This window comes from Nasonia vitripennis, chromosome 5, assembly GCF_009193385.2.
Source record: "Nasonia vitripennis strain AsymCx chromosome 5, Nvit_psr_1.1, whole genome shotgun sequence".
In the NCBI taxonomy this organism is placed as follows: Eukaryota; Metazoa; Arthropoda; class Insecta; order Hymenoptera; family Pteromalidae; genus Nasonia; species Nasonia vitripennis.
Window position 1 is genome coordinate 17,088,877 of NC_045761.1, and position 15,542 is coordinate 17,104,418.

At 40.2% G+C, this 15,542-nt stretch overlaps 1 protein-coding gene across 1 annotated transcript; it reads left to right on the forward strand.

Annotated features, from left to right (window-relative positions):
- The first annotated feature begins 326 nt into the window (after positions 1 to 326).
- On the forward strand, positions 327 to 13,869 carry LOC116417778 (serine/threonine-protein phosphatase 6 regulatory ankyrin repeat subunit B-like). The gene is made up of 3 exons (XM_031932802.1): positions 327 to 793; positions 12,216 to 12,809; positions 12,871 to 13,869. The coding sequence occupies exons 1-3, from the start codon at positions 416 to 418 to the stop codon at positions 13,642 to 13,644; spliced, it is 1,746 nt and encodes a 581-aa protein (XP_031788662.1). The 5' UTR covers positions 327 to 415; the 3' UTR covers positions 13,645 to 13,869.
- Positions 13,870 to 15,542: the final 1,673 nt, after the last annotated feature.

Sequence of the window (15,542 nt, forward strand, 5' to 3'; positions counted from 1 at the left end):
AAAACACGGAATAGTCGATCATTTTAGAGAGCCAGAGTGATTTGAAAACGGATTGCCGTCAGCGTCATCGGCCACTGTGGTCTATTTACATGTAAACATTTTCTGTGGTCTGTAAGATGTCTGTAAGAAGTCTGTAAGATGTGCGGGCGTATTGCAAGCGAGATAATTCGAGGCCAAAGCGGACGCGAGGGAGAGAGTCCTCAGCCGGCGGACAACTACCTGAGATGTCTAAATTTCTCCCCATCTTATTACTGTACAGCTGCATGGTCATGCGGCCGATCCTGAGCAGGTATCTGCGCGGCGCACTGCTGCACCTTCGAATACATCGGCTAGAGCCGAGATCGTCAGTCTATGCGAGTCCGTCGTACCGAAACTTTCTCAGTGACGTCAAGGCCCTCTTTTCGCGTAAACTACAATGCTTCGATCGTTGATATTCGGGCAGAGCCGAATCTTTTATATGTTAGACGTAAATGAAAATGTTACAGAGGTTGTGCATCGCGAGTGGCTGGAGCCGGAGAGCAGCGCGAAAGATTTCGATGAAATTTTTCGCAAATCGCTCGACGAGCTCTTTTGTGACCGTCGTGGCAGCTGCAGCGGCCAAATCAAGGATCCCATAATCAAGCATCAGCTCCTGGAGCAGGAAACCAGTCTCAGCAGCGTCTTTTCGAGAGAAGAGCTCGGGAATCTCTCACTCCTGTGGGTCGCCGTCTTTGGCGCTTACCACAAGTCGGCCGAGCTGCTCGTGCGCTCTGGTGCCGACGTCAACGAGCCCTTCGGAATCCACGAGCCTCAGGTTGTTAACTATTGCATTATTAACGCATTTACTTAAAAATTAATCTAAGTAAAGATATATTATTAAATGAAAACTCGATAAGAATTGAGAGTGAAAAGATTGTACTTTATTCCCCACCCGACCGAAATGGCCACTTTTTGCGCCTGAAAATCGGGGCAAAAGTAGCATACTTTTCCCGTAAACCTGTTTGCGGGGCAAAAGTGAAATTTGCGGGGCAGAAGTATTTTATTTTTTCTTTTATTTCTTAATAAATGAAACAAAAATATAAAAAAAAACGTCGACTTCGATTTTCAGAGACAAATAGTAGCCATTTTAGTCGAGAGTGGAATAAAGTACTATATGGAACACGGGGCGAAAGTAGATTTTTCCGCTGGTGCGTTTACTGCCCTCGCGAGAAGATTTTTCCCTCGGTTTCTTACTGTGAAAAGTCTTTTCGCTCGGACAGTAAACCCACCAGCGGGAATAATCTGCGACTTTCGACCCTTACTGCATAATGTACTATTATTTTACTAGGTCACAGAAATGAGATGTTGGCTAGTCGAGCCCTTCTTCCACACTGATTTTTCTTTCACGCTTTCTTTCTTAGCGCGCTACATTGCATCTTAGAAACTAAGGAAGAGATAACATAAACATAAAAGTACTTAAAAGTTTAATGTCACACATATACTGCATAGAATTCACACATACATTGACTATTAATACAGAGACAATAATAATGAAACTTTTGATTCTTAACATACTCCCCCCGTTGAGAGAGTTAGCGAACAGCACTAAAGTTATTTATCATTATCGATGATAAAGTAAAATCGCAAAATTGTAACATGTTTCTTAAGTAAATAATTATAAGTTTAAGGTTACATAAACTACGCTATCATTTACAGTATGAATGTAATAAATTCTATCTCAAAGCCATTGCGTAAAGAAAAGATTATATCTTCTTTTATAATTACTAACGTTCTTTGTTTCGGATTAGACGTATCTTTATTCCATTTTTGTATAAAGTTCAATTTATTTAAAAATTCCGAAAACGTGAAAAATTACTGTAACTAGATTTAAAGTTTATCACAAAACTATTTTATTGATTAGCGTAGAAAGACTATACTCAAAGCTTTTATAGAAAAAGAAAATTTTAATATAGGAAGTTGCAATTTATGAGACTTCGCATTACAAAATTAGTCATCACAAGTAACTAATTAAGCACGAGCTTAAATTATACGAGCCAAACGTTTCAATTAATGTACTGGTTAATTATTAATATAATTTGTAACGGGGTGTAAATTCGATCAACGAATAACGCGCTAAACGACTGGATCGCGTTCCCTCGATGCGGCGGAGGACTCCTCTACGCCCGCGAAACACCTCCGTTGCATGCAGCTGTCTCAGCTGCTTCTGTTTTGCTGGGTCTACGCGCCGCCTGGCGCGTGCTCGGCTGCTCAACTGCGTTAGATAAGTACTAATAAATATTCGCAGGAAGGAACAGGAATCGGAAGTAAACGAGCGAGGTTTAGAAATGACGAAAAAGCACGTAAAATAATAAGTCTAAGTTATATTTCACTAGCGCGTTAAAACCGTGAGTTTACAAATCTAAAAAATAATAATAATACGCGAGTCTCCAACAACTTTGCGACTCGCCGCGATGCTGGAATAATCGCGCTCGCGCGCGTATATCGCCGTGACGGTCGCGCGCGTCGGATCACCCTCGCACGGGTGATATACACTCTCATGCACACAATCACAGTCACTGCGCGTCGCACAATCCTTCACCATCTCGTCGCCGACGCTCCTGATCCCAGACAGACTCATGCAGGATTAGACGTTGCTGGACCGCTAAGCAGGGAGATCAGGAAACCCGGGCTCCGCGTCGCACTCACGCACAAGATATAATTCGTTTCGCTGGACACAGCACAGCACACGAGATCACGAGCAAAGTCCTGTGTTTACTTTCCGAAGGCCGAGAACTATCTGAGCGCGCACCTGAGGGATTAGCCCGCTCTCTCTCTCTCTCTCTCTCTCTCTCTCTCTCTCTCTCTCTCGCTCTTATTCCCGAAATCGCACGTGTTTTTCCTCGCGCGTGCGAGTTTAGCGGTACTCACCGATACGAGTTAGCCGCGGTGCTAAACTCGTTACAAATTCTAATTAGAATTTAAAATTTTTAAAGTTAAACATTTATTCAAGATTTTCAAAATTAGATATGCTTCCTCTACTTATTCTTCATTATATTGTTCTTGATTATTTAATTTTGTCATATGCAATAACGTATTATGTCTTTTGTCGCATATTTTACAATTACCTTGCTTACAATCTTTTACTAAATGCTTGAAAAGACAATTGAAACATAAGGAATTTTCTTTAGCGACTTGTTGCCGTTCATCGACTGACATTTCGTAGATTTATTCACATTTAAATAATGGATGAGATTCTGAGGAAACAACACATTTATACAATTTATTATTTGTTGCAGAAGTTTCTTGTTTTTTCTCAATTTTATGTTTTTTATTAGAAATATTTTTATCATCAGAATCATCTAATAAAGTTTTATCATGTTTCCTTTTTGATAAACGTGCTGCACTTCTATACAAAAGATCAGCAAGTTTTTCGAATTGTGGAAATTCACCCTTTTTAATGTTATTTTCCATTTATCAAGCGTGCTTTTGTTGAATTTATTTTCTATAATAGTAACTACTTCCTGATTGATATCAATGCCTAAAGAAGACAGTGATTGAATGTGCTGTTGTGATTTATTAGCAAGTGTAATTAAACCGCTATAAGTCTCTTTTTCTTGTGTAGGCAAATGCAATAATAAATTTATATGTAGTGAAATCAATATACGTTTGTCCTCGTAAGATCTCTGTTATAAATCCCATGCCCGAATATAATTTTCATCCGTGATAAAAAAAAACTTTTATTTTTCGCGAAGCTTCATCTTTGAAAGTTGATTTTAGATATAGTAATTTTTTTGCGTCACTTAATTATATCTTTTCTGCTGTGTATCATTGTAATAAATGAATCTTCAAAAGATAGCCATTCTTCCAATTTACCATTTACCAGTAAAAGTAGGCAAAACTGCTTTTGGCAATTTAAATTTTCTGTGATTGGACAAATCGCTAGTAATATAAGAAATTGAGCCCTGCGGCGTGAAAGTTTGTACAGCAGGTTGCAGTAATGTTGAAATAAAACCTTGTGATTTAGCAAGTACTTGATAATATCAATTTTCTATCAATTTTTTATCGTTACTATGATTTGTTGTTGAATCAATGATTTGAATTTCGTCTGATAAGTCGTCTAAATTAGAAAAAGAAGAAACTACTATTTGATAACGTAAATGCAACTCGTTTATATGATTTGTCATCAATATCACAACGATTTAAAAACTCTTGTAACGATATTATATGTTCTCTAATCGTCTCTCTTTTTCGTAAGAGTAAAGTTAAACAATCGATGTTTTCCATTACGAAACTTGTAAACTTTTACACTGTACACTAAATTATTAGAGGTTCAATATAAAAACATACCATTCACCGTTTGAATTTACTACACTCAAAATCAACACGTGCCGAGTTGAAAATTGAACAGTCAGTAGTCCAACACCGTCGATAGTAAGCTCCCAAACGACCCAAGTACAATAATATGTTGTAAGCAGCTAAGACGGCGACACCTTTGACACCAAGATTGCAGGATGCATAAAACCAATAATATGCTCCAAAATTCGCACGATGATCTGTTATACAAACAATTTATAAGCACATTGAACATATTCACTTATAATTTGACACGTGTAAATTTATTTGAACTTACACAATAGTACATTACAATACGTGTGACTTAAATGGTTCTTTTTTATACGGCGCAGTTAGCACCCGAGCGTAGCGAGGGCGCCAAGCGCCATGTAAAACTGAACCATTTAAGTCAAGAGCATCGTATAAAATTTTATAGCACAGACTGCTAAAATCCGCAAGTCTCGCCTATTCGTGACTAAAGTAGTCCTTTTTTGCACCGTGTTTATCACACTCGCTACGCTCGTGCGCTAACGTCACGATGCAAATAAGGACTACTTTAGTCACAGATAGGCGTGACTTAACAGCGGATTTTAGCCACACTGTGCTATAAAATACTTTGTGTATACTCGTATATGATATATGTAAAATCTTGGTATATTAACCAAGCCACAAACACATAAAATAAATAACTATCCTTGATAAAAATATACAACTTGTCTGTATACAAAAAAAAGTTTTACTTTGTCTTAGTAAATGAGTCAAGGAACGATCTTTACACTGCCGCAGTCGAGAACAATCTGCTGTCTAACTCACAAAAATGCCGTCCGTTCGAAATGCTAGAATGTATGACGTAGAGGGGCTAATTTTTTTTTAAACTCAGTTCCTGCTCAAAGAAAGGACAATTAAAACTGCACCGAGTCTGGAAAAGCATTGCGTTTCCAACACGTGTGCGTCACCGGTCAGTCGCGCGGTGTGAACTCGAGAGTACCAAACAAAAATCAAAGAAAGGTCATCTGTTGAAAAGTCGTAAAAGAGCCACTTAAAATACAAAGGTCGGTATGCGAGCTAGTTTTCACGAATATAAACAGAAAAGTGAAAGTCTTTTCAGTATGACGTCGAATAAACAACCATTGACTATGGTATGCTATGTTGATAGAATTCATTTTTCGTATGAGAATATTTTATTAATATTTTGTGTATCGTATTGTATATATTGAAGACTGTATTTAGTACCCAGTGTACTATATGTTAATGTGATTTAGAATAAAGTAATTTTCATTAGTACCATGTGTACCGAGAAACATTACTTTTATTTGGTACCCTGTGACCGAGAAGTTATTTCATTGAAATTCAAATATTTCAATGAATGAATGCATACTTATATGGCACCCTGTGCGCCTAAGCATATGTACAGATTTAATAGTACATTACTATACTAGTGGCATAAGTCGTACTTTACGGTACGGCGTGTATAAGCGCCCGAGCGTAGTAAGTGCGCTTAACGCCGTGCCATGAAGATCGACTTATGACGCGTGTATCGTACGATATTTTATAGCACTGACTAGCATAATTCCGCTGTCACGCCTATCTGTGGCATTATGCACGGTGCAATAAAGGACTACTTATGCCACAGATAGGCGTAGCATAAATGCGGATTTATGCCACGCAGTACTATAAATAAATCAATCATATGTGATGATGCCTGATATCAAACCCCTGTATGTCAAATGAATTCAGTAAATGAATTAGTACTTATAGCACCCTGTGCGCCTAAGTATGCACAATTAGATGAATTTCACATTTGTAATGATACTTAATACCCTGTGTATCACAGATTTTATTGAAACGTGGATGTTTCAATAAACGAATTGAAATCCGTTATTTCATGCACAAAAATATGTATGTATTGTAAGTACACACATATTTTCTTTAAATGAAATAATACTTGTTACTTTGTGTACCGAAGTATATAAACATAAATTGATATAATGATACCTTTGATACCCAATGTATCTTAAGTATGTATTTATTTGAATAAAAATAAATGTTAATAAATAGATTAATACTTATTACTTTGTGCATCAAGTGTGTATAACTATTAAGAAACATGCCATTTTTACTAATATTTTTTGATACCTTATGTATATAAGATTTTATTGAAATTGAATATGATATATTCCGCAACAAACTTACAGATAGAAAAGAACTGAGATCAATCAAACAAAGTCAAGTTTATTATATTTAATCGTAGCAAAGAACAACTCTCAAGATAATTACTACGTCACTTGCCATTGTACTTATAGTGTTTGTATGACGTTCTAATATTTATATAAAGAAAATTTAGTTGTTCACCAATAAATAAAATGAAACGGGCATGTCAAGTGACGTGGTAATTATCTTGAGAGTTGTTATTTGCTTCATTACGATTAAATATAATAAACTTGACTTTGTTTGATTGATCTCAGTTCTTTTCTACCTGTAATTTTGTTGCGGAATATATCAAACTCGCCTAACCTTTTACTTTTTTAAGAGTTAATTTTTTTAGAGATTTCAATCCTTTTTTTAAAATTGTTTAGAGTATTTCATATTCAAAGTCGTAAAAATAAAATATAAGCATCTTTAGCACCATTCGACCACAGCTTTTTTGTAACATTTTTATTACGAAGATGAAATCATTGATTGTTCTAATATACATCACCCTCGAATTATTTCTACACCTAGACACCAAAAACCACGGTGCGAACTACCCAGACCTCGTCATCGGCCACCCTGTACACCTAGACGCCGCCCTTAAATGATTTTTACACCTAGACACCAAAAATCACGGAGCGCACTACCTAGACCTCGTCATCAGCCACCTTCTACATCTAGAAACCCCCCTTGAATAATTTTTACACCTAGACATCAAAAACCACGGGGCTAACTACCTAGACGTCGTTATCGGCCACTCTGTACCTCTAGACACCTTCCTCGAATGATTTTTACACCTAGACACAAAAAACCACGGAGCGCGCCACCTAGACCTTGTCATCGGCTACCCTGGCAAGCTAGTTACTGTTACAGCTCCGGAACGCAGAGTATGCACTGGCAACCTCTTAATTCAAAATATCGTAATATATTATTATATTTTCTTGAGAAAGCAATTCTCATCTGTATATAGCTTTGCGACTAACTTCACGGTCCTTTCACATTTCGGGCTGAAGAAGAAAACGTAATTTTAGCATTTGTGGATTATAGACTTACATATTATAAAAATAAGCAGCCTTTTCACTAATATTTTTGTTGGAAATCATAGGTTAGCTCAGAAAACATATTAATAAGTCTAAAAAAATCTTACGAAGAGTAACAATAAGCATTTTTTCTGTATCATGAAAAATCCGAACACCAATATAGAAGTAAATACTGTCACAGGCGCCGCGGCTTCGTCTGCTTCTCAAACTCGCCTTCGTGGCGCTACCGCGCCACTTGATTTCAATAAATGCTTTAATGATATTTTATGCAACAGAATATGTGCATATTTCAGCAACATTTAGTGTGTAATGATCACTTACGTATATAATACGTACTTGAAGAATCAATAATTAAATATTGTTAATACATAGATTTGTGAATCGAATCTCGCACTGCCTTGAATATATTACACGATCGATCACTACAGTATAACACTGTCGCCAATTACATAACACTTTTCACTTTATATTATCTAAGTTAATTGCCGAATTGCTATTCGGCTCGAAGGACCATGTTAACAATTGCATTATTAATGCATTCACTTAAAAATTAATCAAAGTAAAGATATTGTTATGATCGGGTTTGGGTAATAAAAATAACAACATGTTATTTATAGAAAATCACTCTTCAACTCGGACTCTTTATTCGAACGTAAACACAACTGTTCTCAACAGCTGACAGAACCAGACTAAACATAAACAATAACATCCGCGGCTTCGTTGATCTCGTTGCTAAGGTCGCTATGCGCGATTCTTGGTGTTCGAATCGCGCAACGTTCAGGCTCGGTCACAACAATAATTTATTAAATGAAAACTCGATAAGGATTGAGAGTGAAAAGATTGTACTTTATTTTACTAGGACACAGAAATGAGATGTTGCTTAGTCGAGCTCTTCTTCCACACTAATTTTTCTTTCACGCTTTCTTTCTTAGCGCGCTACTTTGTATCTTAGAAACTAAGGAAGGGATAAAGTAAACATAAAAGTACATAAAATTTTGATGTCACACATATACTGTATAGAATTAACACATTTTTTTTTAAGTGGCATTTGGAACTCGCGGAAGTTTATCGCCTCATCTACGCAAGCCTTCCACGCTGCCCTATCTTGTGTCAACCCCACCCAAGATGCACCTCTCCGATCGACACCCACCCGTCCTATTTCTACTAGATCCGCTTTTACGTTGTCCTCCCATCTACGTCTAGGTCTACCTAGAGGTCAAGCTACTATCGGCCTGCCCATGACACGCGCTGCCGTACGGTCGTCTCCCATTCTCGCTACGTGCCCTGCCCATCCCAATCTGCGCGATTTTATTATTCTGTTAATATTTGGTGACGCGTACAGATTGTGTAACTCATCATTGTGTAGTCTCCTCCATTCCCCGGTTTCCTCACCTTTCTTCGGCCCGTATATTTTTCGCAAGACTTTATTTTCAAATACCCTACAACGGTTGTCCGCCTGCTTAGTGAGAGCCCACGTTTCGCACCCGTACAGAACCACCAGCAGTATTATTGGCCTGTATATTCTTATTTTAACGTTTTTAGACAACAGCCTCGACTTAAGTAAATTACTCACAGCGTAGAAGCAAGCATTACCCGAATGGAGTCTCTTATTTATTTCGACATTAATCTCGTTTCTATCATTTATGGTCGTACCGAGATACCCGAATTCGCTAACCTTTTCAAAAGTAAAATTCCCAACTCTGAGATCTTCCTCCCCTCTGCAGATGCCTAGCTTATCTACAATCATGTACTTTGTTTTTGATTCACTCACTTCTAACCGTGTATACTCCACCGCTTTTATGAGGATTTCCGCGTTTCTTGCTACCGTTTCCCTACAATTCCCTAGTATATCCAAATCATCTGCGTAGCCTAGTATCTGCGTTGTTCCATTAAGCGTTGCGCCTAGCTGGCTAACCTGCATTTTTCTAACGGCATACTCTAACGTTAAGTTGAACAGCACCGTAGAGAGCCCATCCCCTTGTTTTAAACCATCGCGTATCATGAAGGGTTCTGATACATTACCGCCTACTCGGACCTTTCCCGTGCTTCCGTTCAGACATATTTGAATTAATCTCACGAGTTTTTTCGGTACACCGAGAAGTACTAGAATTTGATACATTTTACTTCGCTTAATACAGTCGTACGCTTTTTTAAAATCTATAAATAGTTGGTGTATGGTTTCGCAAAATTCCCACTTTTTCTCTAACAACTGTCTTATGGTAAACATTTGATCGTTCGTCGATCTGTTGCGCCGAAATCCGCACTGATAATCTCCTACTATATCTTCCGCGAATGGAGTGAGTCTAGCTTGTATTTCGTTTGACAGAACTTTATAGCACGTTGCTAAAAGTGAGATACCCCTATAGTTATTGCAGTCTGTCTTATCCCCCTTTTTAAAAATCGGTATAATGAGAGATTCCTTCCAATTTTCGGGTATTGTTTCATTTTTCCAGATGGCACATACTAGTTTATAGATTTTGAAAGTGAGCTCGACGCCCCCATATTTGAGTAACTCAGCTGGCATAGAGTCATTTCCCACGGCTTTGTTGTTTTTTAGTTTTTTAAACACGGCCTTTACTTCTTGGTAGCTCGGTTCCTCCACGTGGAGTTCAGCAGTGTGAATTTCGTCCCCTAATTTTTCGCTATTTTCGTGCACGTTTAATAATTTATCGAAATAATTTTTCCACAGCGACAGTAATTCGTTGTCATTTGTTACGAGGTCCCCGTTTTCGTCCTTCATCAATTGCGCTCTACTCCTAAAACCCTTTCTGATGGCGTTAATCCCTCTGTACATTTCGCGGGGGTTATTTTCCCTACTGTTAGTTTCTATTCTCCTAATAAGATTCTTTTGATACTCCCGCTTCTTATTTCTGTAGATCGCGCTCGTCTGTTTCCTTACGTTAGAATACTCTTCTACGATCCTATCGCTTCTATTTTGTAAGCTATCTAATTTAGCCTTTTTGCGCCTTTCAAACCAAAGTTCGCACTCTTCGTCAAACCATGGTTTGCTCTTTGGCTTTTTCTTTTTACCCAGTACTTTGTTCGCGGCCTCTTTTACCGTTTTTTCGATGTCCCCCCATAAGCTATTCGGTTCGTCATTCCCTTCCGGCGATGTGTTTGCTTCTTCAAGTGCCTGAAACCTGTTATTAATTTCTATCTGGTACCTAATTCGCTCTGTTCTATCTCGTAGCTTTTCAATATCGAAGCTTTCTACCTTGTTTGTTCGCTTACTATTTTGATTCGTTACTAGTCTAGCTCTTAATTTGGCATCTACTAGGAAGTGGTCCGAGTCGCTATCTGCCCCTCTGTAAGCCCTTACGTCGAGAACGTTAGTATGACCTCTTTTTTCAATGAGGAAATGATCAATTTGGTTCTGTGTGGCCCCGTCCGGCGATGTCCACGTTGCCTTGTGTATGTACTTGTGCTTAAAACACGTAGTTTTGATTATAAGATCTTTTGCCGCCGCGAAATTTATGACCCTAATACCGTTATCATTGCTGGCTTCGTGCAGGCTTTCCTTGCCTATAGTAGGCCTAAACATTTCCTCCCTACCTATTTTAGCATTGAAATCGCCTAATACTATTCTTGTGTCGTAAGACGCGAACTGGTCGATTACCTGCTCTAAAGTTTCGTAATAGAGATCCTTAGCTTCTTCTTCTTTGTCCTCCGTAGGATAGTGTACATTAATAAATACATATCTATACCATTCACCTTCGATAATGATGTACGAGAGCCGAGAGCCTATCATTGACGGATTTGAAACTTTTAACCGAATGTATGATGCTTTTGCTTACGAGAAATCTGTCTTGCTACCAAATCTAGATTGTACGTATCAGCTTCCTTTATGAGTTCTTTAAACGCGCCTGTTCTGTATAGACTGCGAACATTCCAGGTTCCGACCCTTAAGTCCCTTTTGGTTTGGTTTTGATTTTTTTCAGCCATGATAGTATGTTAAACGCGCGCGCTTTGGATCCTGTTCCGATCGCAGGTGAGTCCACCGTTCTAGAGGTGATAACCCCCATACCTCTCTAGAACTAAGTATGAGAGCTTTCCGACTTTGACGAGGACAATGTCAACTGGTACACTACGGTTTCATTCTCGTATCCTAACGCCCCCCGCAAGGCAGCGCGCCTTCGCTGGCATCGTTACCGCGTAAGACCAGGTGCCGAATCATTCTACACATCCCCTTTCGGGGCAGTTGTCATCGCTCCCGCATCCTCCTCGGCAGCAGGATTTTTGCCCATTTTTGTAATGTGCGATGAAAGAGATAGATTAAGAGATAAGAAATAATGTGAAGTGTTTTTGTTGTTGTGGTACTTGCGTAGTGTTTCTAGATGAATGCGTTCGACAGTGTGGGCTCATCACACCCACGCCTGTTCCTATCGGCTGTCCGCGGCTGCTTATTCAATTTATTCGCAGCTAACCTCTTTCTCAGGGGCTGTTCCTCTATCCGAAACCTAAGGACGCTGTGTAGTGGTGATAGGCACCACCCGTCCGATATGGACGACAACGCCCAAGGCCCGCTTAGGGTAGCGGCATTGTAAGCTCACTGCTTAGCACAGATAGAATTCACACATACATTGACTATTTCTTATAGCGCGTACATATACGCCATTAATACAGAGACAATAATAATCATATTCGTTAGTTAAACAAATTTATCAATAACAATAAAACTTTTGATTCTTAACACAGGTGATCGACGAGAAGTGGACCATACTCCACGAGCTGCTAGAAATGAAGCCCACTCCAGAGGGAGAGCAACTCATCCGTCTGATGGTGACGAACCACGGTGCGGATTTGCAGGCTCGAGACTCCAAGGGAGAAACCGCTCTGCACATCGCGGTGAGTAAAGGCTTGGTCCCGATCGTCGAAATGATGCTCGAGAAAGGAGCTGACGTGCAAGCTCGTGATTTGGGGGGACAAACACCCCTGCACTTTGCCGCGTTGAGAGGCCAAGTGCAGATCGTCGAAATGCTGCTTGAGAAAGGAGCCGGGGTCAACGTCCCTGATGAGAGCGGTCAAACGCCGCTGCACGTAGCAGCCATGGGCAGCAAAGCAGACGAGCTGCTGCCATTGTTCATTAAGCACGGAGCAAACGTTACCGACAAAACTCACTCCGGCTTTAACGTCTTGCATTTTCTGACGCGCGCCTCGGATTTAGAACGTCCAGCGGACCTGGTTGAAGTCATTATCGAGAAGGGCGGCGTCTCGCTTGTTAACGAAAGGGCCGCCATCAACCAGCTTCAGCCGATTCACTCAGCAGCCGTGGCAGGAAATATCGAGCTGGTAAGCATATTATGATTATTCGAACTCCGTAATAACGTCTCACGTGTCTTTTGCTTTCTAGGTGAACATTTATTTAAACCTGGGCGCGAAAGTGAATTCGCTTGCCTACGAGGACGTGTCTCCACTGTACCTTGCGGCACAACAACAAGCGCCGGCAACTGTGATAAAAACTCTACTGAACCGAGGCGCAAACGTTGCTCTAACAACGAGGGACGGTCGCACGGCGTTGCACGCAGCCTGCGAGAATTTTGATCTCGCAAACTGCGAGGAGTCAATCAAATTACTTCTGTCCTCCTGTGCGGATCCGACCATCGAGGACCGCTTCGGTTTGACTCCGCTCGCTCTTATCGAAGAGCCCGATACAAATTCAGGTGCCTGTCTGGTAATCAAGCATCTGGCACTGAAAAAAGCTTGCAAGCCGTCGATCGAGTTGAAGGACGAAAGGCTCATCGAGAGACACTCAAACCTATTGGATTATTTTCGAAAGTGTATGGAGCAGATCGAGAGGATGCAATCCAGTAGGATCGAGAGGTGCTCGATTTTCGACATCCTCATGGAATGCGAGTGCACGATCGCCGTGTTCATGCGGAATCCCAGATTCGAGATCGGCTTCAATAACTACGATCTGTCGGAATTCTCCGAGTATGCCGAGGACTTGGTCGAAGCCTTCGAACGTGTCGAAAAGCACTACGAATTCGTTATGAGAGAAGAGGATTCATTATTCGAGGCTTTTCTCGATACTTTACCTTACCTGGTTGTGAGGAAATTATTGCATTACGTATGTGATTGTTGTAGTATTGTTAAGAGAGTGATTGGTCCGTATAGTGTTTGTTAAGAGTGTGTTTCAAGAATTAGATTATTTAGTTATTAATTCAGCTATCTTTTAATTGTTTGTTTTTACCCTATCTTAAAAAATTCATGGAATTTAGGAACGCGAATTTTATTACATAACCTACACATACACTTCAAAATGTTAGTGCTCAGCTGTCGGCAAAATTTAAAATTTTTCCAAAAATATGTATTTTATGACACAATTTCCTTATATTAAAAACTCCGTATTATAATAATATATCTGTGTAAATTTATTCTTTTTCCACGCCTCTATTTACCTAAGTCCCGTATTCCCGTGTAGTCTCCACTTTCCCTACAGACTCTCAGTTTTCCTGGACTAATTACAAGTAGTATTTTATATTTTATTTATTCCGGAAAAATTGTTAAATTAATTGAATATATACTATTTGATGATACTCAGCGGCCCGAAGATTTTTCTTTTTTATTTCATTGATTGAAAGGATATCGTATAACTAATATGCCTCTCACTATAAATTCTATATCTTTACTGTGACGTGTTAACTATGTTGAAAAAAGTGTTTAATAAACTTGTGGGTAACTTTCACCTTCGATTTGTTTACTTGAGAGTCGCAAGCTCTTGTCCGTGCCAAAATCAAATTTTTAGCATAGGTCGTTAGGAATAACTAGCAGTAAGACCGAATGATAGAAAATAACAGAACCAATTGTTAATTCACATTTCGCCTTACTCATAGTATCGCTTTACACCATCCAAACTTTCCTACAAGCCTACGTACGTACACAGCAGCCATCAGAGCATCGCAAATCCCAAACCACTCGAGCCGCTTCTTTTTCAAAACACCATATCGCAAAATACTCTCTTGACACTCGGGGTGCTATAACTCGCAACAATAGAAACGTTATATAGATTCGCCATGGCTGTCTCTAGTTGCAGCGCCGCAGCAGCGATTTCGAGGGTGACGCTCGCAGGCGAGACGTGGCTCTGGGGGCAGTGCGGCTGTCTGTCAAGCGGCCGTCACGCCAATTATTTATGATAATGGCCGAGTATTATACGAGGATATCGCGCGACGATTTTCCGCATAAAAATCGTTGCTTCGCTAAAGCTACTTTAACAAATTCGATTCCGCACTTCTACACTATACATGTAATTGTTACACAGGCACGTTCGAGAGAAGCGACACTTATTTGTACACATCCTTCGCTGTACACCCACGCGCGTGTCAAAATAAAAACGTTAATTAATGAAGCCCTCTCCCAGCAAAAACTCCTCAGGCCCCATTAGCCGCGAGCTCCGTCGATCATCGAAAAACGACAGTGGTAGGCGAAAATAAAGAACTCGCGTCTCTCTCACGTCTCGGCATCCCGCTATTAATACGAAAATTAATCTACGCGAGAGCGGCGCACACAGACTCTTCGTCAATGTGACGTGCGCGGAACCGCCCATTAAGCCGCGGGTAGCGAGCTTCTTCCGCTTTTTTGTGCGGGGGGAAACGACTCGACGTGCGCAGAGCGCGCGGCTCTCGATCCACCCACGACAAATGGCGAAAAGCCATCAAAATAAACATCAAAAGAATCGGCCACTGCCATTCGTCATGCCACACAGTTTTTTTCATCCGCCTCCGGAGGGTGAGCTGCTTACTCCCTGTGTATAAGAGCTGGGAAGTCGTAATACGCGTTATGTACTCGTTCTGATAATGCGTGTAATTTTTGGACTCGTCTGATCGCTGCAAAGTACGCTGGCTCTTTGTTTCGCTATATGTAACACGAGCTCGGCGATATTTCTCCAGCCCATCGACACGTGAATTATCAATGTGCGCGTGAATCACAGCGGAACGAATCGATTCCACTCGCGCGCTGCGCGATTCCGAAAATTTAAAAGACGCGGCGTTACAACAGCAGCGGCTCACCCCGCGCACTTCACGC

Coding starts and splice junctions, on each gene's coding strand:
- LOC116417778 (XM_031932802.1), top strand. CDS start 416: ATGCTTCGATCGTTGATATTCGGGCAGAGCCGAATCTTTTATATGTTA. Junction 794..12,215: donor TCGGAATCCACGAGCCTCAG/GTTGTTAACTAT, acceptor TTCTTAACACAG/GTGATCGACGAGAAGTGGAC. Junction 12,810..12,870: donor TGGCAGGAAATATCGAGCTG/GTAAGCATATTA, acceptor TTTGCTTTCTAG/GTGAACATTTATTTAAACCT.